Raw genomic sequence first — 24,022 nt, 5'->3', positions numbered from 1 at the left:
TGTTTCATTGTCTCAGGTTTCATGATTTCTAATTTAATTCATTTATTTTCAGTCTTCATTTCATTCACTAAAAATATCCAATGCTCTAAGTTGGCCTCTAAACCCTGAATCCTGAACAGTGTATATAGAATTTTTATTGTAACCTTCATTGTGATTTCCTTTAAGGCATATAAATTTCCAAATAATTAAAAAAAATTTTTTAATGAATTCTACTTTAATTGCTTTGTTACTGTAAAATGTCATCTACAATTTGTTGAAATTTATTGAGATGGAAGTTTGTTGGAATTTGTTGAGATTTCCTTTGTGACTAAGTATATTGACAATTTTGTAAATATTCAATGAACTGAAATACAGTTTAAAAAGAATATATTCCCTTTTTATTGGTTAAGTTTTGGAGACATATGGACATATCCCCACATCTATACATACATTTTACAGTAGATCAAACTTTACAAATTGCCATTCAGATCTTCCATATATTTACTATTTAATTCGGTTGTTTTTTGACAGAGACTGGTAGGTGCATATAGAACCTGTTTCAACTGCTTCCTGGGCACAGAGGTAGTTTGAATCCCCCAGTCACCTTCACTTTAGGTGACCACGTGCCCGAGTTGTGGCCAAAGGAATGTGGGTGAGAGAGACCTGCTCTTCAGGCCTGGTATTGTGGGCTTGCAAAATGTTACTGTAGTGTGTGTATCAAGTAGACAGTGGGGTATGTAAGTCTGGACCTGAGTAACTGTCTCTTAACCCTTCTATCCTAGTTACAATTTCTTCACATCCTTTACTGTGTACTGTGTAACTTAATTATGATCTATTAGATAATTTCCTCCTCAGCAGTACCTAAACTATTTAATTTATCCATTGACTTTTTAATTTCTAAAACTTTACTTGGCTTTTCAGCAAGTTCTACTTGATTATTTTTTGAATCTGCCTTTTCTGTTCTCACCGTTTACTGTTATTTTACTATAATTAAAAGACCTTTTGTCTTTTAATATTATAATGGTTTTATAGCATCTTCAGATTGGTGTAGCTCTTGAGATGCTGATTTTCCTACTGTGTTTATTTACTCCTCCTCACATTAAATCAGTACTTCTTAAGATGTAAAGCTGTTTTTGAGCGAGTTTTCCTGTCAGATTGATTTTTCTGGGAACCTATGTACCCTGGGCTTTTGGGTCACTGGGCATTTGTTCTGCATACCCAACGGTTTCACTCGGCAATTAGGTGGATTTCCCAGCTTGGTGGTTACTTTAGCTCCTCCATATCAGCGCTTGCCCTAATTTTTCAGGTTTTTTTTTTTTTTAATGAAAGTCATTTGTCTATACTCTGTTGTGGGTAGAAGCAAGCTTGCTTTTTCACTTGGGCTTAATATTATATCTCTCGTACTAACATGAGCATTAAAATCCAACCAATAAATATTAGGATTTATATCTTGGTCCTATTCACTGCTGTCTCAGGTTGTAACGTCCTTTCTATGTGTTGGTAGCAACAGGGTGTTGGTTAAGTTTCCCATATAATTGAAATTATTAGTATAATAAATCTTATTACATTTTAAATGTCTATTAGACACCCAAATGTAGATATCAAGTAGGTAGTCAGGTATGCGAGTCTAGAGTTGGCATTCAATATTTTATATATTATAATAAAATCATAATCCTCATAGAATAGAGAACACTGTTGAGAGTTAAAGGTAGATAAAGGCAGAGAGGGGAGCAATGTGTTTGGCTATCTGGAAGCCATCAGTGACCTTGACATGAGCGGCTCCTCTGGAATCATGTGATGAAGTAATATGGAAAGCATTAAATAGTTGGTGATGGAGAAGTAGGGAAAACCACTACAGAAATTTCTTTTAGAAAGTTTTGCTTTGAAGGGGAGTAGCGATATATGTAGCGATATGTCTTGAATTGGCCAAAACATCACTTCTCACTGTAGTATTTACTACTGAAAAAAATCCCTGTATATATGGACCCACGCTATCCAAACCCATGTGAATCAAGAATCAACTGTATTTCATTCTTCTGATCAATGTTTTCCTTTACTTTCCATGCCCCTATCACATCATTAAAACAAAAAATTAGAATTTGTCTGTTGATACCAGGATTTTAAGACCTTTACCCAGTCTGCCCACAACTGTATTACTTGTTCTCTTCCATTTCCTCCATACTTAGTGCTGTTTTTTTCACTCTATTGAAAGCTCTCCTACATGCCTGGAATACCTCCCTCCCTCCAGTATGTCCACTTCATGTCATCTTGTATTCAATTCTGTCTTCCAGCCTTTCACCTTCTAATGGAAGCCTATCCATAAAAAATATGTGTTAAGAATATACCCCCACCCAAGCATCTATCTCAACATATTTTCCATGAAGACAGTATTTTAGATCAAATTCACTTTAGAACCTGCCAAAATAATTCATATGTAACAATAAAAGAATACTATTATGATTTCATAATTTAGTAGGAATTCAATGATGTATGGTGATTTAAATGATACACAAAGGACATAATTCAATCAATATAATTGTTCATTTCACTTGTTATCTGAAAAATCATAATTCAGTTTTTCTACCCAAAAACATATTTCAAAAATGTTATTTATATTTTGGACACTGGAAAAGAATAACTATTTAAAGTAATTGTAAACAGTCATGGACTTCAAAATTTCTTTTTAGGTAATTCCAAAATTAGGACAACTGAGAACAGATAGGAGGCAAAATTTAAGAGTAAGTTTAGTTTAAAAAGCAAAAAATAATCAGTACTTTAGACAATGACGTTAAATTATATACTGGAAAACTGGAAAAGTGATCAGCCTCAGAATAATTGTTTGATAAATATGGTGCTTGAAAATAGGCCAATATGTTTGTCATTCGACTATCATTTACTGAGTTCCAGTCCTTAATTCACTTCTTTCAAACAACTGGTTCCATGTTGACTTGCTTCACACTCTCTGAAGAAACCTCTTCCTTTTCCCATGCAGTGTGCAGTCTAGCCTGCATACAGTCTAGAATCATGGACACATGTTTGCTTCAGCAATCAATGACATGCTATAAATATGTCCATTTATTCATACATTCAATGATCATTTATTGAGCGCCTTCAATGTTCCAGGCACTATTTTACACATTTCACATGATCAATGAACTATACAGTTAAAAGAAAAAGACAAAAAAAAAAAGCCTTTATGGTATATCAGAAAGACAAAGAAAAATCTTTTTTTTTTTTTTGAGAAAAAGTCAATTTAAAAGTGATTACCACTCAAACTAAAGACCAGTAACCTTTGGTGTAGTAAACTAAAATTGCCAATGAATTAATCAAAATTATTTTTTTAGCATGTTAAATATAATTGTGCTAGCCTATTAGTAAGGATAGACGACTATAACCAACTCCCAAACTCTGCAGCTGACACAAGTTTATTTTTTGCTTATTTCTTGATCCAGTGCAGCCAGGAGGCTCTCCTTGGTGTTTCTTCTCCATGTGGTGACTCAGAGATTTATATTTTTCAGTTTGTAGCTTCCTCTTGTAGTCCTTCCTTACAGGTATTTGGATAAGGAAATGGGACAACATGGAAGTTCCCACAGAGTGTCTACTTGCTAGATCTAGAAAAGATATAATCCAGTTCTTTCTACTTTCCATTGGCCAGACTTCAGTCTCCGTGTCCTATTGAAAGGCAAGGCTTAATAGAACTACTCCTATTTTACTAATCTGATGTCAATACTAATTCATTTCCAATTCTGTACTTTTTCAAGGTGTTCTTTTCTTTGTTAGGCTAGCTCATAGCTTTTCTGCAATATTCTGCTTGTTTTGCAGAAGACATTCTTCGTCAGTTCATTTCTTGTATTTATATTTTAGTAAAGTGTTTCTATCCTTAATAATTCATTCCTGCAATTTTCCTCAGATAACGTTGGTATGCTTTATCCAACAGCTTGATTTGAATGCTTGTTATATAGAGGAGATATCTTTCTATATCTTTTTGTAGATAAATTGAGATCTTTTCTGCTAATAACAGCTTTGACTATTTCTCTAAATTTCATATTGTATTTTCAATATGAGTCCAAAATTTTACAATAATAGCTCTAGTTTTCTATTGACCTGACAACCAGTTAGGTTAACATTTCCACATGACTGTAAATTGTTTTGACTCTGTATACATAGGTACATGAAATATTTATTGAGTACTTAGTAGGAAAAAAGAATCTTAAGTAAATGCCCAAACAGGTAAAAAATTTCAACATTCATTAAGGGCTATAAAGGAAATGAACAGGTATATGAAAAGATAATTAAAAATAACACTATGAATCATTATTCACATTTGGGTAATCAAGAAAGCATCTCAGAGGAAATCATGTTTAAACTAGGACCCGAATGATAATTAGGAATCAGATGAGTGTAGAGTTGTGAAAAGCCCTTTGTAGGCAAAAGGAAAAGCACGTCTGAATACTGAGACAGGAAAGGATTTGATGAATTCAAAGAACTGTAGAAAGATGAATTCCTGAAAAATATCCTGTCTGAGTTCTTTCGTCAGGATTACGTGAATGGAAGATCCTTCCTCTGCCTAAAACTGAGATGGACTTTGCCCTGCCTCGCACATATTAGTTTAGCTGGGCTTAGAATTCTAGGTTACTCAGCTGAAGACATCACTGTACTTCATAAGGTTTCTTGTTTCTTCTTGTTTCTGTTAGCTCACTTCTTTATATGTTTTCACTTCCCACAATCTATGCTTTAATAATCTTTCTTAGCCTTTATTGTTTCTCAGTTTGTTTATAATATGCCTGACTTTGAATATATTTTTATAGTTTTATGTATCCTCAATATTTTGTGTATTGCTTTTATCATTTTTTCCCTGTAGCATAGTATTGAGAGGTTGCCTTATCAACAAAAATGCAAACCCCCGCCCCTTGGAGAATACTACTTTTATCCCTGCTCCTTCCCCTCCGCCTTCCTTCTCAGCAAGATGCAGCAGATAATTTGTGATCATAACACATCAAGCTTAAGGATAAAGACCACATACGAGCTAAGGGTAACAGAGCAGGTTGGTGAGAAGAGCCCAGTCCCTGGTGGCATTTGCTGAGAGGATCTATTTCCTCTGGATTACTGACACCTTAACTGATTATTGCATTTGATAAAAGCTAACTAACTAAATAACTAACCTATTCTCGCCAGTTCCTGTCTATGGTTATGTTAATGTGTCAAAAATGACTTACCCATACTGTGTCGTTTAAAGGTTACAATTCTGTGGAATTGCTATTATGTGTATTTTAATGGACGAGGAAAATGAGACTTAGAAAGAAGTTCAAGTTAGTGAAGCTTTTTCATATTTTCTAAAAACTTAAATATTACTGGGAAAACTGACATTACTGACCGTGAGACATTAGTGGGTCGAGTTGAACAAACCTTCTTCGGGCAGTTGCTTAGTTGTCTAAGCACTGAATAAATACAAATGGCATTTAATAAACAAAACGCCCACATTTGATTTTCAGTCTGTGGGCTTCAGCTTACCGTACTCACTTCACATATATTCAAACATTATCTCTTCCCATTCTGTCCTCTGAATTAAAGATGATAACTCCTATCTCTTGACATAAACATGTACGTAGACAGCCATACCTCAGAACAGCATGGCAAAGCTGAACTCACTGCATTTTCTCAAAATCACTCTTTGAAGACTGTTTTTGCCTGAGCTATTTTAAGCAACCTCCTCCTAATCTTATAGGAAAGAAATTTAATTTGGACACCTTTACCCCGAACTAACCAACATATTTGTGAAACTTTCCTTGAACAACATCTGTAATATTTTTCCATTGCTGTTTACCTACATCTTCCTACCCCAGTTGACTGTTTTATAATTTCTCACCTTGACCACTGCAGTATGTATTTTTTCTTCCACTTTTATTGAGATATAATGGATATACAACACTGTATAAGGTTAAGGCATGCAGCATAATGATGTGAATTGCAGACCTCATAAAATGATTACCACAATAAATTTAGACATCCATGATCTCATAGAAATAGAAAAATTGTTTTGTCCGATATTACAACCCCAGCTTGTTTTAGGTTCCATGAGCATGAAATACCTTTTTAATCCCCTCACTTTCAGTCTGTGTGTGTCTCTAGATTTGAAGCGAGTCTCTTATAGGCAGGATACATCACGGGGCTTGTTTCTGTATCCATTCAGCCACTCTGTGTCTTTCGATTGGGCCATTTAGCCAGTTATTGACAGGTATATACTTACTGCCATTTTGTTAACCTCAATCACTCATCAGATTTATCTTTGAAACTCTGGTGTGAACATTTTGTTCTTTCTCAAAAATCTGACACTCTCTTGCTTGTGGGATAAGTCTCAAGTGCCTTAACATGACAATTAATTCTTATAATTTGTTTTCAAAAATTGCTTTTCACAAACTCAAGTATATTCCTCAATCACTTAGGAGTTATATATATTTATACACACACACACACACACACACATACACAAATGCCACAAGGTAGTCACAATGTTGTGGCTTTGTGCCCTTCTTACATTACTTTCTCAGTAAAGTTTCCATCATCTATTTTCCATCCATGGCATTTCTGCTATGATATTTAATTTTGTGGGCTAGATCTCCCCAAGTGACAGCCGTGGGACACTGGAAGTTGCCATTTGTGTTACTGGGAAGCAGATTCTGAGGCAGGTATCAACATGCAGGATGTTTATTACAGACTGCAACACCTGTGGGAGAGGGACCAGCAGCACAGGGCACAGGGCAGAGGGAGAGGTAGGACTGCTGAGCAGTGATGACAGCTGTGCCTCTGGGTACCTGTGAGGCTGGGGTGGCTCTTTGGGGCCATCCCGAAGTGCAGTGAGAAGAGCAGTCCTCGTACTTCTCAAACGACCAGGCTGCCTCACGGAGGCGGTGTGGACTCAGGAAGGAGGCTGTTCACAGCCTAGGGGAGAGGGTTGTGATCAGACATTTGTAGCAGCTGGGGGAATACATCCTCCCTCCTGAAGGAGCATCTGGAGGGCACAGGGTGGCATCCCCTCAACCAGATTGTCCCCTGCTTATCATCCACCCTCATGAATCACTCCCTATCGTGTTAGCTCATTTCATTATTTTTTAGTACTTACCACAGCAGGAAAACTTGCTTGTTTGATAGTCTTCAACCTGTTACCTCTACTGGAGTCTAACCTCTGTACGTTTAAAGATTGTGTCTTGTTTACTTTTATGTGTAGCATGTACAGCCCTGTCACTGGCACATGGTAGACATTCAGCAAATGCTTATTGAATGGATGACTGATAACATGTCATCTCTATAGCTAGCACTAAAATGACTCTAAAGATACTGAATAAACCCTTTAAAGTTGCTACTTAAGGTCACCAGAATACTCATGTTAAAGCTCTTATACATTCCTTTGCTTTCTGCATTTCTTGAGGTCAGAATTGATGATGCAAATAGATGTTGACGTTTATCCTAATAAATAAACAGGTAGTACCGGATACTTTTAATAATGTGCTTAATCTGGATGAGACTGTGAGTTCTTTAATGTATTCAGGTAGACCGATCTGATTGTAATAACCATCCAATGTGTCTGAGTCAACTTTGGAGAAGAGAAAACGTGCCCCTCTGCCCCTCACAGCTGGAGTCTGACGAGGCCGTCAACAGACCATGAGCAAGTTATTTCCAATATTCTAAGTGCTTCTCTCCATTAAATAGAGTTGAATCATATACTGTGAATTTTAGGTTCTCTCCCATATCAATACACTATTGTTACGCAGGTTTGAAATTACGGATGCAGAAATTTCCAATTTTATACGGATTTTTAAAAAATTGAATGAACAGAAATAACACATATAATAACACTTTTAAATTTCCTCTATGTCATTTTGTTTTTCCTTCCAAGAGATACATATAAACTTACTTGATTCATTTTTACCAGCCTTTCGTTATGTCATTTCAAATGATAAGAAAGTGTCTTTTAGTTCTGTCAGCTTGGCACAAGCAAAATCAGTTACGCTTCGATACTTGAAGTATCAGCCACAATATTAATTCTAGGTGGAAAGCAATATCCTTGCTTATAAAAGCGTAAACTAATGCATGTGTTCATGAGCCACATACAAAGTTTAAAACCTAGTCTCGGTTCATTTACATCACTACAAACAGAGTTGCTCTATTTGAGGAACTAACATTAGCCTACCGAAGATGCCTGTTCGTTTATTTTCAATACCAAGACCCAATATTATTATTCATATCGACTTACAAAAAATTTGTGAAGTCTCTTTACTGTCCAGTTGAATAGCTTTAGATTTATAGAGGATTACACACTGACAAATAATCTTTAGTACTATTTATTTATACATATGTTTAATTTATATTCAGATTTTTCTCTGCCAAAGTAAAATACAAATATATCACAGTTTCATGTATTTCACCATTAAAAACATACTAGAATCAACTTGCTCTAAAAGTCCATATGGATCTTTATTATCTACTTAATTCTCTTCGCAAATGCAGATTTTAACTCTTTAAATGAACATCCATTTGGATGCCCTCCTACAGGAGGTCTGTAACTAAGCCACAGGGGAAATTGAACTTCAGATGAAAACATTGAAGGTATGCATGGGATTACGTTTTGTGATCCTAAGTGCCTTTATTCTCTGCTGTAACATGTATTCAAAGAAAAGTATGTGTGTGTTGGGGAGGCTTGATCTCATCACAAGAACAACAACAACAAAAATGAGTGTATGGTAGCAAAGGCCATAGCTTTGAGAGTTAAAGAAGAAATCCATCTCTCTCTCCAGGAAGTAAAATAGGGGTGTTGATGAATTAATGGGTTAATATGTCAAACAACTTGTGAAGTCTTAGAAGTCGAGGGCTGATAACAAGATTGAAGCCATGGGATATTGTTTTGATAAAATGAAAAGAGCAGGAGTAACTTACAGCTAGGCTGGCCATAATCAATTTGCATAACGTCTGAGACTGGGGAAAAGACAAGAGAGAGAGAAAGTATGTGAAGCATTTAGTGAGGGTAGATACTTGGCTAATATTAAGCCCTTTCACCCTAACCTGTTTTTTAAAAAATCTTTATTAATGAAATAACTTTTTTCTCCTAAAGTGAAATGCAGTTTTCGTCTTTTTAGAATAGAAAGTGAAAGGTATCCTATGAATATAATGAAACTATGTTTGGCTATAGATAAAATTTGATGTATTTTCTTGTAATGAAATGTGCCCAGGCCAGGTCTGCCAAGCTCAGCTATAAGCAGGAGTCGGCCCTGTTGGCCCAGACGGTTGTACCTCCAGGCGCATGTCTTCCTCGTATATTTTTAAGTGCAAAAAAAAATTTAGATCACCTCCTCCCACCCAAGAAGACTTCTCACATGTCATTGTTCGGTTAGATTACAACTATGTTCCTAAAACAATTACTGGCAAGAGTAAAGCTCACTATGATTGGCATATACAAGTGGTCCTCAAACTTCACCACAAATCATAAGCATCTGAAGGGCTTGTTAAACCAAGGTCGCTGGGCCCAGCCCCTGAGCCTCTGAATCAGTAGGTCTTGGATGGAGTTCCGTTCCCAGGTGATGCCAATGGTGCATGCTTGGGGACCACTCGCAGAGAATAGACTTTTACTAACACATACCTCCTTCCTGGGCCTGAAAATAAGGTGACCTTCCCTGAGCAAAAGACCAAGCAGTAGAGCACGAACATTAGGGTCTCTCCCAGTATTTCTCAATGATTTGTGGCTTATTTTTTTTACATTAAATCTGATTCTTTCTATATTGTTGTTGTTAGTAATAGTAGTAGTACGAGAAGTGGTGAGTAAAATCTCATCTCCAATTGTCTACCTAGTTTTCCTAAAAAATTCTAACTGTGTTTTTAACTAGTGACACCTTCTGCGATTTTTTATATATAAAGTATTATGACAGTATTTTTCAGGAAATTAAAGAAATATCCTTGGAGTTTCTTAAAGCATTAGAACATTATGAGGAAATAGAGGTTTTTTTTTTTTCATTGTTTTAATAAATATATTTTCGACAGTGATAGTATTGTTAATTTTGCACAGCAAATTTTAACTAAAAATGAGAAGCAATGTTAATTATAATCTGAGGCCAATTAATGTAACCTGTTAATTCGTATATTGTATGGTGGTGGTTATAACAAGATAGATTGGAGATCCAGTCCCTTCATGGTGCAGTCACTCTGTTTTTTTGACAGGATGGGCCCCTTATTCGGGTCTCCTGGTCAGACTCCTGTGGTTTCAGAAGGGGGTCACTCACAGCCTAAAACCTTTCTTTTTAGAAGAATAATTAAAAGTAGATAGCCTGCTTAACTTTTAATTCTTATGCTGATTTCGCAGATAAACAATTCTTTTTATTTTACTTTATTCTCCATTTATGGATCTGAGGTTTCCTCTTTTGGAAAGCATACATAAAAACTAAATTTGCATAACATGAAAAATGGGTCATTCCCTCAAGCACATAGAGTCGCGTTGTGTTTCAGCCATCTTAGCCACACGCAAATGCATCTTCCACTCAGAGTGACATGCTTCCACTTTTGTTATATAATTATTTAACTGCAGAAGTGTAGAGTTCCAGAAGAGCTGTCTCCTCTGAATTCTCCCTAAGCTGCTTTTCTATTTTGTCAAAAAGAAGTTGCCATTCTTCTGACTTTATCAGAGTAGACTATAAATAACGAAATCCCTGTTTTCTTTTGAAAGGAACTGTTGGACCTTCAACACGCCTACCATGAGCTAAGCAGACAGCACCAGGCTAAGACAGCAGACCTGGCCCATGCACACCACCTCATGGGGCAAAGTGAGGCCGAAGTCAGGAAACTGAGACTTCGCGTGGAAGAACTGAAACAGGGGCTCCACCAAACAGAAGACAAGGTACCGTATCAGCAGAGCACGTGTTGGATAGATTCAGAGTCACCTTTAGGAGCATAGATAGTTTTCTTGTTTTATTATCATATTGCGTTCGTTGACATTAAAACCTTCACATTTTAAAAACTAAAATCAATAAAAACGTAAGTGTAAGGGAAGAGGAAAACATTACGCAGACAACGCGCTCATCTTTGCGGGGCTGGGAGTGCATTTTTAAAGTTGTTCTCTAAAGCTCCAAATAGTTTCTGCTTGGTCCTGTGAGTGTGTGTGTGGGAGGGGGTGTGGTATAATTAAAATTTGGTGTTTTAAGCTTTACTCCTGTATAGTGGAGAAACATGATACATGTCATGATTCAATGTTATGATATATATTCTCCCCAGGGCTCTCTGGTGTTGAGTGCAGGCATCTTGTTTTGTGGGGTGAGGTCAACTTGCTAATGGTTTATGGCATGCTTAAGAGGTTTCTGGAAGGTGGAAGTCTGGGTGTGATGCCTTGATGGTGCACCTGCACAGGGAGGTATGATTCAGCTGCAGTTACCAACAACAGAGATTTTTCTTGAAAGAAACAGAGCCTCAAACGTCACCGTGATAGTGACGGTCACCCCGTGGGCAGCAGTTACTTCCGATGGTGTTCCAGGCACCACATCTGCTCCTGTTGGACAACTTTTGAGGCAAAAGTAATTAGTTCCTTGGCTAGAAAGACTGTTTCCAGATAGTGCCAAACAGTTGGAAATTTAAAAAAGAAAACAGGATTTTTTTTTCCCAGGGGTAATTCAATAACAGGACATATTCCGCATTTTAAGATTTAATTTTCTTCAAAACTTTATGGTCAAGCAAACCAGATTTTCTTATCTAATAACATCACGTGAAAATAGAATCACTTGACCAGTGAGGCTCGGGCATTGTCCCCTGATAATACGTATTAGCGCTGACATGTCTGTTAATGGAGACACAGGTGCACTTTTTAATGATGTTCACGTGCAGTGAGGCTGGGCTGTGGAAGTGTAAGTCAGAGAAGCAATAAGGTAGGAAGGCTTGAGAGGACTGTTCTGGGTTTTTATCTTATAACCATTATTCCTGTGAACAGTTTTGATATGTATTTGTTGGAGGCGGTGGTAAGTAAACCTCTGTGGTTGCCAGCACAGGCTTGGGAAGGAAAATTGTGATATTCTGCAGGGTTCCAGGACTAATGAGGTATCAGATCCCAAAGATCTGACTCAGCCATGCAATCATGCATTTGAGAATGGCCGTGGTCTATTATGCCACTGCCCCTCCCTGCAGGGGAAGCATCCTTCTCCTGTCAGCGTCGTCAGCGTCGGCACGTGTGCTGATGGCTTCGCCACAGCCTGCTGAACAGCCACCACGTGCCCACTTACCATCAGGCATCCGGGGCTTTGGGAGGGCTCTGCTGCCCCTTTTCCCATGTTCCTTTTCTGCCCCGTCTCATGCCGGGACACCAGCAGGTCCAATACAGACTTTATTCTGTCAGCATGGATTCTGTAGTGAAAAGGGTATGGAGCAGAGCCTTTGCTGACTCAAATGGATCCACGTGGGTGAAAAAAAAACAAAAAACAAACAAAACACTATTTCTTGTGGTAAGCCACTGACATTTTGGATTTGTTCGTTGCTGTAGGAAAACTTAGCTAAACTGATTGTTACGGTTATTCAAACAAAACAACATTTTAAAATTATATGAAATTACATTGGCTCCAGTGCCAGAAGCAGGTGGTAAGAAGACTAACTACTGGAGCTTAGAATGGGGGCTGCCCATTGTAATGGAGTGTTGAGAGGTTTAGTACATTATTTCCTATAACACCTTGGAAAGCTGATGATGTGCAGAATGAGCTTGTGGTTTTTAGGAGGTGTGTAGCTAGTATTTCTTGTTTGCTATCGGTGCATTCGACAAGGGATTAAAAGATAAACTCAGAAGAGACTTTTTGTGTTTTCAAAGAAATACATAAGGGTAACAGAAATTTAAGTAGTTCTGTAACTTCCAGAGTCTGGTTTTCATTTGTGAATGGTAATACATAAAACTGAGGATGCTTTGAACATAAACATCAGTTAAGGTGGAGCTTTTAGGCAAGGATCAAATCAGTGATGTGGCCACCAAGCGTGTTGTTAAAAACTCCTAATTAGGGTCATTTTCTATACATCCTTGAAGCTGAACAAAATGGCACAGGGAGAAGAGAATGAGATTTTGTCACAAATTCAAGATAACTGCAAGTAGCTCAGACGACGGACTATCTTACGGAATGTAATAAAAATCGGACCACCTAGACAACAAAGCCAAGGACCATAGAAAACTGCAGACTAGGCCACTATTATCAGGCAGCAGAACTCGGGCCAAATAAAGGACCATTGCCTAGGAACAGAATAGGAGCCCCTTGCAACACCTGCCAAGTTAGAGTTCATAAATATTTTCTATTTCTCTCCTCTATATGGAAGTTTTTATTGCACTTTTCTTATTCTAGTTTCACTGTAGCACACTGAGTGTGTATTGGGGGGTTTGTAGATTACTTGCCTTTTGAATACATAGATTTCCATTGAGCAAGAGAAGACATACTGAGCTCTGATGTCGGTATTATCATGAGATCTTTGAGACCTAGGCTGTGACTGGAAATTTGCTTGGGTCATTTCGCATGGGGAAAGGGTGAAAACTCTTGAATGAAGAAGGGAGAAAAACAAGCAGTTTGTGACCAGGAGGATGGGCTGTGCTCTATTGTGTGTGAGAGTATGAATGAGTGAGGGAGTGTGTGTGTCCCTGAAGTCAGGTTCAGCTGCTCACCGCTCATAAAAGCCAGCCATCAAGAGGCAAGTGTCAGGAGAAAGGAACGGTGATTCAGTCAGAAAAGCTGGCAATCTGTGGATTTTTAAAGCTTAAAAATAGGTGCATTGAAATATATGTACAACACACAAAATATTTTAATGTTCTGTACCTCTATATCCAATCAGTTGATCGTAAGACAAGATTGAGCCAAAGCATTATCAACTCATATGGGTATTATAATCTGGATTGCAGCTGTCAGTTTTCAGTTTTTCTCAGATTCAAGGTCATTACTCATTTTTGGTGGCTAGGAATGCAAATATCCCTCATGGAAATAAGATTTTGCATTAGATAGCAGTCAACATGATAATCTGACCTATCATTGAGAAGCAAAGAAAATGCTATCAGTTTCATGGCTGAGCTTTTTAATAGTAGCAAATTCTTCAAATTGCAATGAGTTGAAATTACTGTTTAATTGGAAATGTCAAATACAAAGTTTCCAACTCCCATAAGTCAACAGATTAAATAAATGAAAATGAGATATTAATCCTTTATATTGTAGAGAGAAACAGATATCTGGGGGCTCCTAGGAGAAAACTCAGGTCTGATTGGAGAAATGAGCAAGTTAAAAAAAATTTTTTTGTTAAGTTGCTTTTCTTTAAGCAAATTTACCAAAAAAATCTAACTTGATGTGTATTTTTTAGAAGTTAAACACTCTTTTCTCATCATTTCATTGACGTCTTTTCTGTGAGTTATGTGTAGAGTATATGATGGCAAAACTTTATTGAGACTATTACCGTAGTACAGAACTAATTACATGTATATCCACATTAAAATGCCAAAATAACTGACCCACTTTAATAGATACAGTAGGAAAACAGTCTAATGAATAATGTAATAATGCAGTAAGCAAAGTGGGTAGAGACGAATGTGGACTGAAACTCACAATCTGATGCCTCCAGTACCTAAGAAGCGAGGAGCATAATATAACCATTTACTAAGACACAGGGTGCTCCACACTATACAGCTAGTCTCAGGAAGACTAAAGACAGAATAAGACATGGTTTGCCAAAGAATATTTTAAATTTTATAAAGCAATTATCATATCGCATAAAGAAGAAAAAATCAATTGAAAAAATTAACTATCACTCACCATTGTATCATATGACTTAGTATATTGACTTTAAATTCCTAGGCAATTTTGTGCAGAATAGCAGTCAGTATTTGCAAACAATACACTCTGCTTTGTCAGTTCCCATAGTCCATTTTCAGGCTGATATGTGCTTTTCATAGTTGGTATTTCAAGATGTGGTGTATCTCCTTGGACATAAATTTCTTTATCTGCTTGGATATAAATTTTTTTCTTCCCCAACTTAACTCTACTTTGACTTTGTTGTACAGTTGGCCCTTGAGCAACGTGGGTTTGAACATGGGATGGGGCAAGTTAACTGATACAAATACATTTTTCGATAGCAAACATTACCGTCGTAGACAGTCCATGGTTGTTTGAGTCTGCAGATAGGGAAGGCCGACTGTAAGTTATAGGTTGATTAACCCCTAAGTTGTTCGAGGGTCTTCTGTAGAGACCTTTTTTTCCCAATGGGGAAAAAAAGTTCTCTAAGTGGAATTCTTTGGTTAAAGGATATGAATATAATATGGTATATACAGAATTACCAATTTTCTATTCTTTGCAATGATAGATCAAATCACGGAAATGTTGACTCGTGATAAATGCAAAATCTTAACTGCATCTTAACTGATGTGAAAGTAAGTTAAAACTCAAATGATTTGTTTATAAAGCTGAGCTTAAATCACTCAGTTTGCTGGGCTGTTAATCGGATTTACTTTCAATTTCAGTCTGTTCCCTTTTGTTAAACTATTTTTGTTGTGTGGTACAACGGGGTGGCTGTTTGGTGAGCCAGTTGCACGCGGGCTGGTAAAAGAATTTACCAGAGATTAAGTGTAAGAATAGAAAGGTGTTTATCAGGGTGCACTGCCATAGACAACAGGGGCCACCAGGCGAGGGGTGCCTGCATGAGCTGCGAGAGCCGGTTGTTGGGGTGTTTCATCAGATAGGGTCACAGGGTGCCTGATTGGCTTGTGGGCAAGTCTCTGTTTGCTTGTAGGTGAGGTCAGAGGTCCGTGAAGGGCGGTGGGGTTTGACTCTGATAAAGGTAGGCATTACGTGGAGCTACTGGTTTGTCAGAGGAGACACATCCAGTAAAGGATGTACTTTATCTGAGAGACATCACAGGCAGACATCTGAGAGCCCAGAAAGTGGGGGCTGGACTTTGAAGGACGTCAGTGGGCACAACTGGTTTCCCTTAGTGTAACTCAATATTTGCTCTTGTTTCTCTATTTCAATCTTCATAATAGCTTCTATTAATAAGAGGACTTTGAAAATATTCAGTGTTTGTGTTAAAAGAGATATAAATCAGAGGTCAGGTAGTTCCTAGGTCTTTGATGCCTGTAATTTGCAAACGAAGCAGCAGATGATGGGTTTGCGTATAATAATTGACAAATAAAAGTTCTAAGGTAAGGAAAGGAAGAATCACCTAACTGAGGTGACATTCATGTTTTCAGTAATTCATGGATTTCTTCACTGAACTACGATTTATTGATGTAAGTGCTCAGTACAATTCTAGATCGAATACAGAGATGGATAAAATATATTCCCAGCATAAGGGTCAAAGTCTAATTTGATGATTTTTCTAACTTGTCTGCACCATAGAAACGCTTTGGAAGATTTTAAAAATGCTAATACCAAGTCTTGTCTCCAGCAGTCCAGTCAGGTGTTAGCGGTGGGGCCTGTATTGAGTATTTCTAAAAAGCTTCCCAAATGCCTCTAATGTGTAGTGAAATATCAGAACCACTGGTCTCATGAGAAAAGGCTGCCGCCACTGAGACTCACATTCATAACTCTGGCCCCACTGAACACATGTATTCATGATAACAGATGTTATCAGCAGGGTGTAAGTAAAATGGCTTGCTACAGAAGTGAGCCTCTCACCCCACAGTACCCTGTATCTGTAGCATGGTAATGTGCAAAACTAATTGATACTGTCTTCTTGTTTGGAGGAAAATTCAAAAGATGAGTTAAACAGATGGAAAGAATAAGATACGATTGAGCCGTGTAAATTCACACTAAAAGCGCTAGTGTTTTGCTAAATGCATTGTCGGTGTGGCTTTACACTTAGCAATTATCACCTTATTACAGCTTAGCTAATTCTGTCCTCACATTTCAATGCTTCTGGTGTCAAAAAGGTGAATATTTTAAAAAGTCTGGTATCATCAGCAGTGAAGAATGTGAGAGACACTTTGTTTAAACCTACAGAACATGAATTATCCAAATTAACAGCTGATTTTTAAACAAGCCTTTATTTTGGAAGGACACAGAAATCCTTTCCTAGCCCTAAATACAATTCGGTGAAATCTCACTTTACACCTTGCTAATTTTAAGACTGAGAAGAGCGATAGACTGAAATTCACATTTATCTATGAAAAAGAGGTGGTAAGTGTTTCAGGTTAAGGTTAAAAATAAATAAGAGGCCAGGTTCACCTGGGGACACCAGACCCAGGATCTGAATTGCACTGTAAAAGCCAGCCCAGTTCATTTAATATGTATTACTTCCTAACCTCTATGTTAGAGGTTATATGTGAGAATATATTTGAGTTCTTCCCAAGAAGAGGTTTTTTAGTATGGCAGGGGATATTCAAACAGGTGTATTTAGTTAAATGTAGCAAAATAAATGTCAAGATGGTGGTATTCACAGGGTGCAGCAGAAACAATTTGCCATGTTTCTTTTCCTTCCAGCGCTTAAGGGCTAGTTGTAATTATGTATTTAAAAAAAAATTGTCTGACACCCCGACTGGAGTGCACAGTTAGGACCAGCCCAGTCTGTGCCAGCATTCAGTAGAGCTGTCTCAGATGCCCCTGAACGGAAGAGGTGATAGCAGGACACCGTGAGCAGAAGTCCAGCAACCTGGCCTCTGTACACAGCTAATCTAAATCTCTCTAACAATTCTGTCCCACTTTCTGTGGATGACTTGAAGGGTACCATTTCCTGCAATCAGTTATCATGATCTTGTTCTTCCTTTACCAACTGCCTACATTGTTTCTGGTGGGGTTCAGGGCAGGTTTAGAGCATGATTCATTGTTCGTTTTTCCTCTCTCTTAACTCTAGGTAACATTTTTAGACCACCATCCTTTAACTTTTACGTATGTATTTTTTCTTTTGAACGATTTCTGATAGTTTATTCCCTCTCCTCATCAGTTCTCTTTCCACTCATTTATGCTCTGAAAAGTGGAAGTGATATAAACCTCAGGAAAAAAATTGGCAATAGGCAACTCAGCAAAGAATAATATTTCTTTTCTCCTTGGTGTTCTGGTGCTGAGGGTTGAGTTAATCGCACTTGTTTGCTGGCACCGTTCATCCTTCATGCAAATCCTTTCTTATTTCTCTATTCCCTCTTACATTGACATCCTACTCCCATCCCCTGCTCTCCAAGTGCAGCCGTTTGAAGGAGATCTTTGGTTCAAATGTAATTAAACACGTACACATAAAACAGAGGCCATAATGTGCAAAAACACATGTTTTCATTTCTGTTAACCCTGTACCTGGTCCACATCCCAGGGAGATTCTCACACAGAATAAGGGGACAGGTACAGGGTATCGGATGCAGGATTATTCCTGGGAGCTGAGAGGTGGCCGCGTCTGGGCCTTTGGTGATGGGGAGGCTGGATGGATCCCATCTAAGGATGTGCACCGTGGGTTACTGTACAGACTTTGAAACACATTAGAATGCCGAGGGATCTTACAAATCATGCTGAGTGAAAAAAGATACAGATGCAGGACATACTTTAAGTAATATGTTTCTGATCTGTAACTATGATTCAGCAGTGTTAGAAAAGGCAAGTGAAAAATATAAACTCAATCTAGTTTCTGAATATTTGACACAATGTCTGGTAGAGTGGGCAAAATAAAGGCCTGCAGTCAGATCAGGAAGTAAGCTCTGATGTGTGCATTTACTGCTGGCGACATTTAGCCTCTCTGGTCATCTGTTTCTCATCTGTAAAACGAATAATGTGTGGAATTACATAAATTCAACCACCAAAATGTGTGGAGTTGACTTAATGAAACCTTTGAGGAAAGTAAAGAAACTATATGTTAAAATATGATAATTATGCAGACTTAATCTACCTAGGTCTCAGATTGAATGTTCAGTGCTTAATTTAATCTTACAGTATATAACAGTGCTTAATGGAATGTTCCAGTATTCAACATAATGTTATACTATTTAATCTTTATTATAAACTTGTAACTGTTGGCTATTATGACAGTAATTTATTAATATAAAAATTAATGTAATTATGTTATTATCTCATGTAAGTCTTACTATAACCCTGAAATTACGTACTATAATTACAGTAATTATAGAAATTTGAGGTTTGAGTAAGTAAATGCCATGACCATAGTCACACACAGGGGAGAAAGAGCTAAGATACCAATTGTAATCTGGAAAGATATTTGTATCAGAGGAAAACACTTCTTCCTTTTATCACTAGTTATCCCTCATATCATTACAGTCCTTTTTAGACACTTAATGTTTCTCTTCCAAATTAAAAAGATTAGATTGTGACACTCTCCTTTTGTTCTGTGGGAAATTAAGCATTAGTCCTTATAAGCCAATCATAAAAATATCATTTATTTCTCCTCTGTTTATATCTCATACTGTATTTTTATGGTCTATTTATAAAACACCTTTTGAAGACTTTTTCTTCTCTACTTATTCTTATGAATTTTATTTCAAAATAGCAGTGCTTCTCTTTCTAATTTGGGGTATCTGTTTCGATCATAGCTTAAGCTTGTTGGTTTTTAAATATTCCCTTAGTTCCTAATTTGTTTTCCCTTTGTTTTTGGTTTCTTGGATGCAGGTCCTGTGGTTTTTAATAAGAGTGCCACTTCCTCTGTTTTATGAAGGTTTCACTGTATCTTGGTGGAAGCAGATTTCTCTGACTCACTAGTCGATTGTCACCTGTGTAGCTGGCCCGGAGTGACAGGCACTGTCTCAATAACTGGGCTGAATTTTCAGGGCACAGAGCCATGAGGAAGAATTTCCAAATCATGTGACAATTAGTAAAGCTGACTAGTCTTTTACTGAACTCTCTTGTTCTTAATGTTTACATTCCTTTGGGTTTTCATCTTTGCATTTTTGTGACTGTTGCTGCAATTTCCTCTGCTTTTGGTTAAAATGATGAGAAACAGGGCATTTTATACCCATCTTCAACATTAGCTGGAGATTTAGCCTGGTGATTCAAGACCTGTGATAAGATTGAAATTTGGGATAAAAATGGCAATTTCATTTCTTGCGCCGAGTTTCATGATGCTGGAATTCATTCCAATATCCAAAGGCAAAGAGGCACTTAGCCCAGTGCTCTTACACAGCTTCCCTCTGAAGGCAGACATCTGTTGTGTGTTAACTGAGTGAAATAAAATAGGGAAGGGAAGACTGCCCGTTCCCTGGGTGCTCTGTCAGTGCTCTCCCCTATTCAGAGTCTCAGAGGGAAGTGCCAGTGTGTGCGTCATGTGCTGATCGAATACAAGTGCTGTTGTCATGAAAATTAATATTTGACAGTATTTTGTCATGCTTTGATGTTGGACAAGACCTCATTCTCTGCACAGACACATCAGCATATCGGTCAGGTTAATGCAACTTGAAGTCAGTTTTAATAAAGATCCACATCACAACCCTTGGGAGATGCTAGTTACAAATCACACATCTTTCGCACTTTATCACACATCTCCATGGGATTATTCTACTCTATGGAAAGAGATGCTCTATAGTTGCTTTAATTTGGATAAAATTAAGTGTCCCCTATCAAGACGCCACACCAGAAACACTTGCGATCTTGCTGCCCCAGGTGACCCAGTGGAATCCTGAAGTGTTGTCTCAACTACAAACTTGCCTCATCACATCATTGCTTTGATTCTGCAGTTGCTATGGTACCCGGAACAAGTCCTCAGTATTAGTCCCTCCGGGCACAAATTAAGAATCAGTTCTGTAGGATGTTAAGTACTTAGCTCCCACTGACCACAGTGCTGGTTTAATTTATTGAAAAGAAAAGGAAAATAGCTCCGATAGAAATCAACTGTTAAACAGAATGCTTTGCATATAAATATCAATAGTGTCACTTCAGATTATCTAGAGCATCTTAAAGCAATACCTGTAATTTTTAGACTTCAGGCACCAACGTCCATCCAATTCTTAAAGAATATTTCACAAGTTCATTAGATAGAGGTAAAGCAATGAAATACTCTAGATTCAAGTAATACAATTATTTAAGATATTCTTAAGAGCTTTGGAATCACTGGATATGTTCAATTGACTTAATTCTTTTGAAGACACCCTAGAATTAATTTCGATCTGGCTTAATATATAAATGTTATAGCAACTGAAATAATATGTCATATTTACTCTTACTGTCTGTTTATTTTAACATCGTGGAGATCTCAAGAAATTTAGCAGCCAGTTTCATGAAAGTCCTGTGAAGTTCAATGACGTGTATTTAGAAAGAAGGTCAGTAAGGAAACTAGTAAGTAATTCTGGTAAATCACACTTACCATGGATCACAAGACCACAGGATATTTTCTACCCAGTTAATAATGAGATCTCATTTTAATTTTGCATATCTTAGAATTAGTTGGAGTCATTAAATAGGTATTTGTCCAATAATTTCCATATAGGTAGCAATAAGATACTATATTTAATAGTGTGAAATTAATTCTGACATTGAAAAATGTGTAGAATCGTGGAGCACACTGTATATTCAGCAAACTTCTCCAAAGGCAACCACTTTCCATCAGAGCACCAGGCAGTTTTAGTAAAATTCTCCTAGTGATTGTGACTTTTTTTTTCCTGGTGAAGAGCATATTGTGCTATAATCCTAAATAAAATGGTTCAGAATATTTCACTTCCAATTAAAAATATCTGTGCAAAATTAGTCTGTACTAATTACTTGAAGTCAGCAAGCTGTCATGCTCACTTACTCCTTACAAAGGCTCTGTGTTACGTGAGCTGGGTTCAGGGGACTTGTGAACAGGTGCATTTGTGCCATCACTCCTCATTACTTTAATCAGATTCCGAAGTGAAGAGACGATAAAGGCTCCCCACTGCGGACGCCCTGGAGCAGAGTTGGAGCCGATTGGCCAGATGGAGTTGCCAGAATAGCCGATGCTAAACATGGCACTTCAATTTCTAGGACAGGGATGGGTCCTGCTCAGTTGCTAATGGAAAAGATGTATCAGAACTGATTGTCAGTGGTTTCCAGTTAGATTTAGACAAGGATCTATGATAAAAATGAGTTTATGGGCTCTTGTCTGTAGCATCTAACAGGGCCTTCCTTTTCTAGTCTTCTTACTTCATTTTCCATTCTTTTCAGTGATGGAGATTAGTATTTTTCAGGAATTGCAACTCCTTTTTAGCTGAAGTCGCTGTCTCCATGTCACCAAGTCTTAGACTATCCTTATTATATTGCCAGTCTGATCAGATTATTAATATATGGTTTATACTTATTTTTCTTGAATCGGAAGTTTTTGGGTATCTACCCAGATTTCAGCCAGACTGGCTGGGACCTTACCAGAGTCGCAATAGGAACAAAGCAATTATTCTGTACTCAACAGTAAATATTGAATTGGATTTATCTGGCACATGAAAGTTTGAGGATACTATTGGTATAGAAATTTTCCAATTACAGCCTGCTTTTTGGCAAAGATATTTAGCAAAAGTGGAAGGGCATCAGTTGGTTCAGCCTATCCAGTATCCATTTAAAAAAAAAAACATGCAAATACTATTCCAAGCACTATAAAATGAATTTTGCATTCCAGTGGTGAGAGACCGAGACAATTAATATATAAGTCATAGAACTGGTAGAAAAAAACAACAATGTTTTTGCTTTGGGAACAGTTTGCAACATTAAGTATGGTGTCTAGCCTCAGATTTGAATAAATTACATGCAAGATGTTAATGAAAGTTAATCATTCAGGTAACTGTTGAAAGAAAGTTCTAGGCAGAAAGCACAGTCAGTACAAAGCCAGTGATGGAAATGACCAAAGAGAAAAAGAAACCAGAGGATGTACTGTATGTCCTTGCATGGTGGCCGTGGGGTGGGGATGGAGAATGGGATCTGGCGCATGAGCAGGGGCAGGGAAAGTTAAAGTGTGTGCCTGTGTGTATATATATCCGTAGCGCTTGCAAGAAACTCACCATCTACAGGAGATAGAAAATGACTATTATAATTTAGTCTGGTAAGTTTAAGTTCAAGGGGAAAAAAAAAAAAAACAGAGAGAGAGAGAATGGCAGGAAAGCTACATCATTCGAGCCAGGGCAGTTGTACTGACCCGGGCTCAGTGTGTTCCCGGGGCCGGCAGCATCAGTATCATCTGGCAACTTGAGAAGCAGAAAACTCTGGAGCCCTGCATGACACCAACTGGATCATTATTGGCATTTTTAACAAGATTCTAAAGTGGCTCATAAGAATGTTAGAGTTTAAGAAGCCTGTTTTACAGGATTTTAGGAGTAGCATGGTGGTCCGTTCCAGAGAAAAGAGCAGGGGAAAGAAACAAATCACATGAGCACCAGCCCTGCCACCGAACCCAGTCTTTGGTGGCCTGAAAGCTAAAAGGGTCAGGGTTGAACTAAAGTCTAGGATTACTGTGGAAGGAGGCGATACGACAGAGAAAATTGAGGAGGGTTTATGTGCTACTCTGGGCACTGAGAGCTGGTCAGGGACTTGTCAAATGGGCGATATAATCAGACCTGGATGTCAGCCAGGTCTCTGGGGCGCCCAGATGAGAGACTGTGAGGGCCTGAGTTACACCTTTTCCTCCGCATTCACAACATCCTTACAGGTAACTTCAAAGTTCGTTTCTTTTTCATTGTAAGTTTTATAAAAGTTTAACACAAATTCAGAAAATAGGAAAACCTTAAAAAACACTTCCACCAGGATTTTTGTGTTATTTTACATCAGAAATGTCACCCCTTACTTACCGTGAGCCTTTTTTCTGGAGTTAAATATCGTAAAACAGCATAATGAAATCTAATTAGACATTCAAATGTCTGCCGAATGTTCTATCAGAGTGATGGACTGTAATTAAACATAAAACTTTCAGTAACCATTCAGGTCAATTTGACTTCATGAACGTAATGAAAAATTTTTGTGCAAAAAGAGGTGTTATGTGTCTTTGATATTATCTTTCAGACATTAAAAAACATGAATGTTAAAACTTTTGGTATACATTTCCAAAATGCATTATGAAATTTAGTTCAATTATTCCAATTTTGAATATAAGTAGCCTATTGTAAGTATCATATTCTACTCAAACTCTTTTTCATCTAGTTGTACCAAAT

General features: G+C 37.6%; 1 protein-coding gene and 1 long non-coding RNA gene across 3 annotated transcripts in view; one reads left to right on the top strand and one right to left on the bottom strand.

The window, feature by feature from the left end:
• Positions 1 to 24,022, top strand: part of CCDC102B (coiled-coil domain containing 102B) — a 184,475-nt gene that overhangs the window by 137,081 nt on the left and 23,372 nt on the right. Inside the window, exons 7-8 of one of the 2 annotated variants that reach the window (XM_072952138.1) lie at positions 10,688 to 10,858; positions 21,124 to 21,193. In XM_072952138.1, coding sequence (XP_072808239.1) covers positions 10,688 to 10,858; positions 21,124 to 21,165 — 213 coding nt within the window. In that variant the 3' untranslated portion in view covers positions 21,166 to 21,193. The remainder of the gene's footprint in view (positions 1 to 10,687; positions 10,859 to 21,123; positions 21,194 to 24,022) is intronic. The other variant, XM_072952139.1, reaches the window with a different exon arrangement.
• Positions 6,669 to 24,022, bottom strand: part of LOC140690424 (uncharacterized) — an 84,558-nt gene continuing 67,204 nt past the window's right edge. The window contains exon 3 of the long non-coding RNA XR_012065697.1: positions 6,669 to 6,918. This is a non-coding gene — a long non-coding RNA (uncharacterized lncRNA). The remainder of the gene's footprint in view (positions 6,919 to 24,022) is intronic.

The sequence above is a fragment of the Vicugna pacos genome, chromosome 30 (assembly GCF_048564905.1).
Source record: "Vicugna pacos chromosome 30, VicPac4, whole genome shotgun sequence".
NCBI lineage: Eukaryota > Metazoa > Chordata > Mammalia > Artiodactyla > Camelidae > Vicugna > Vicugna pacos.
Note: the sequence above shows the minus strand (reverse complement) of the source record. Positions and strands in the feature narration are given on the sequence as shown.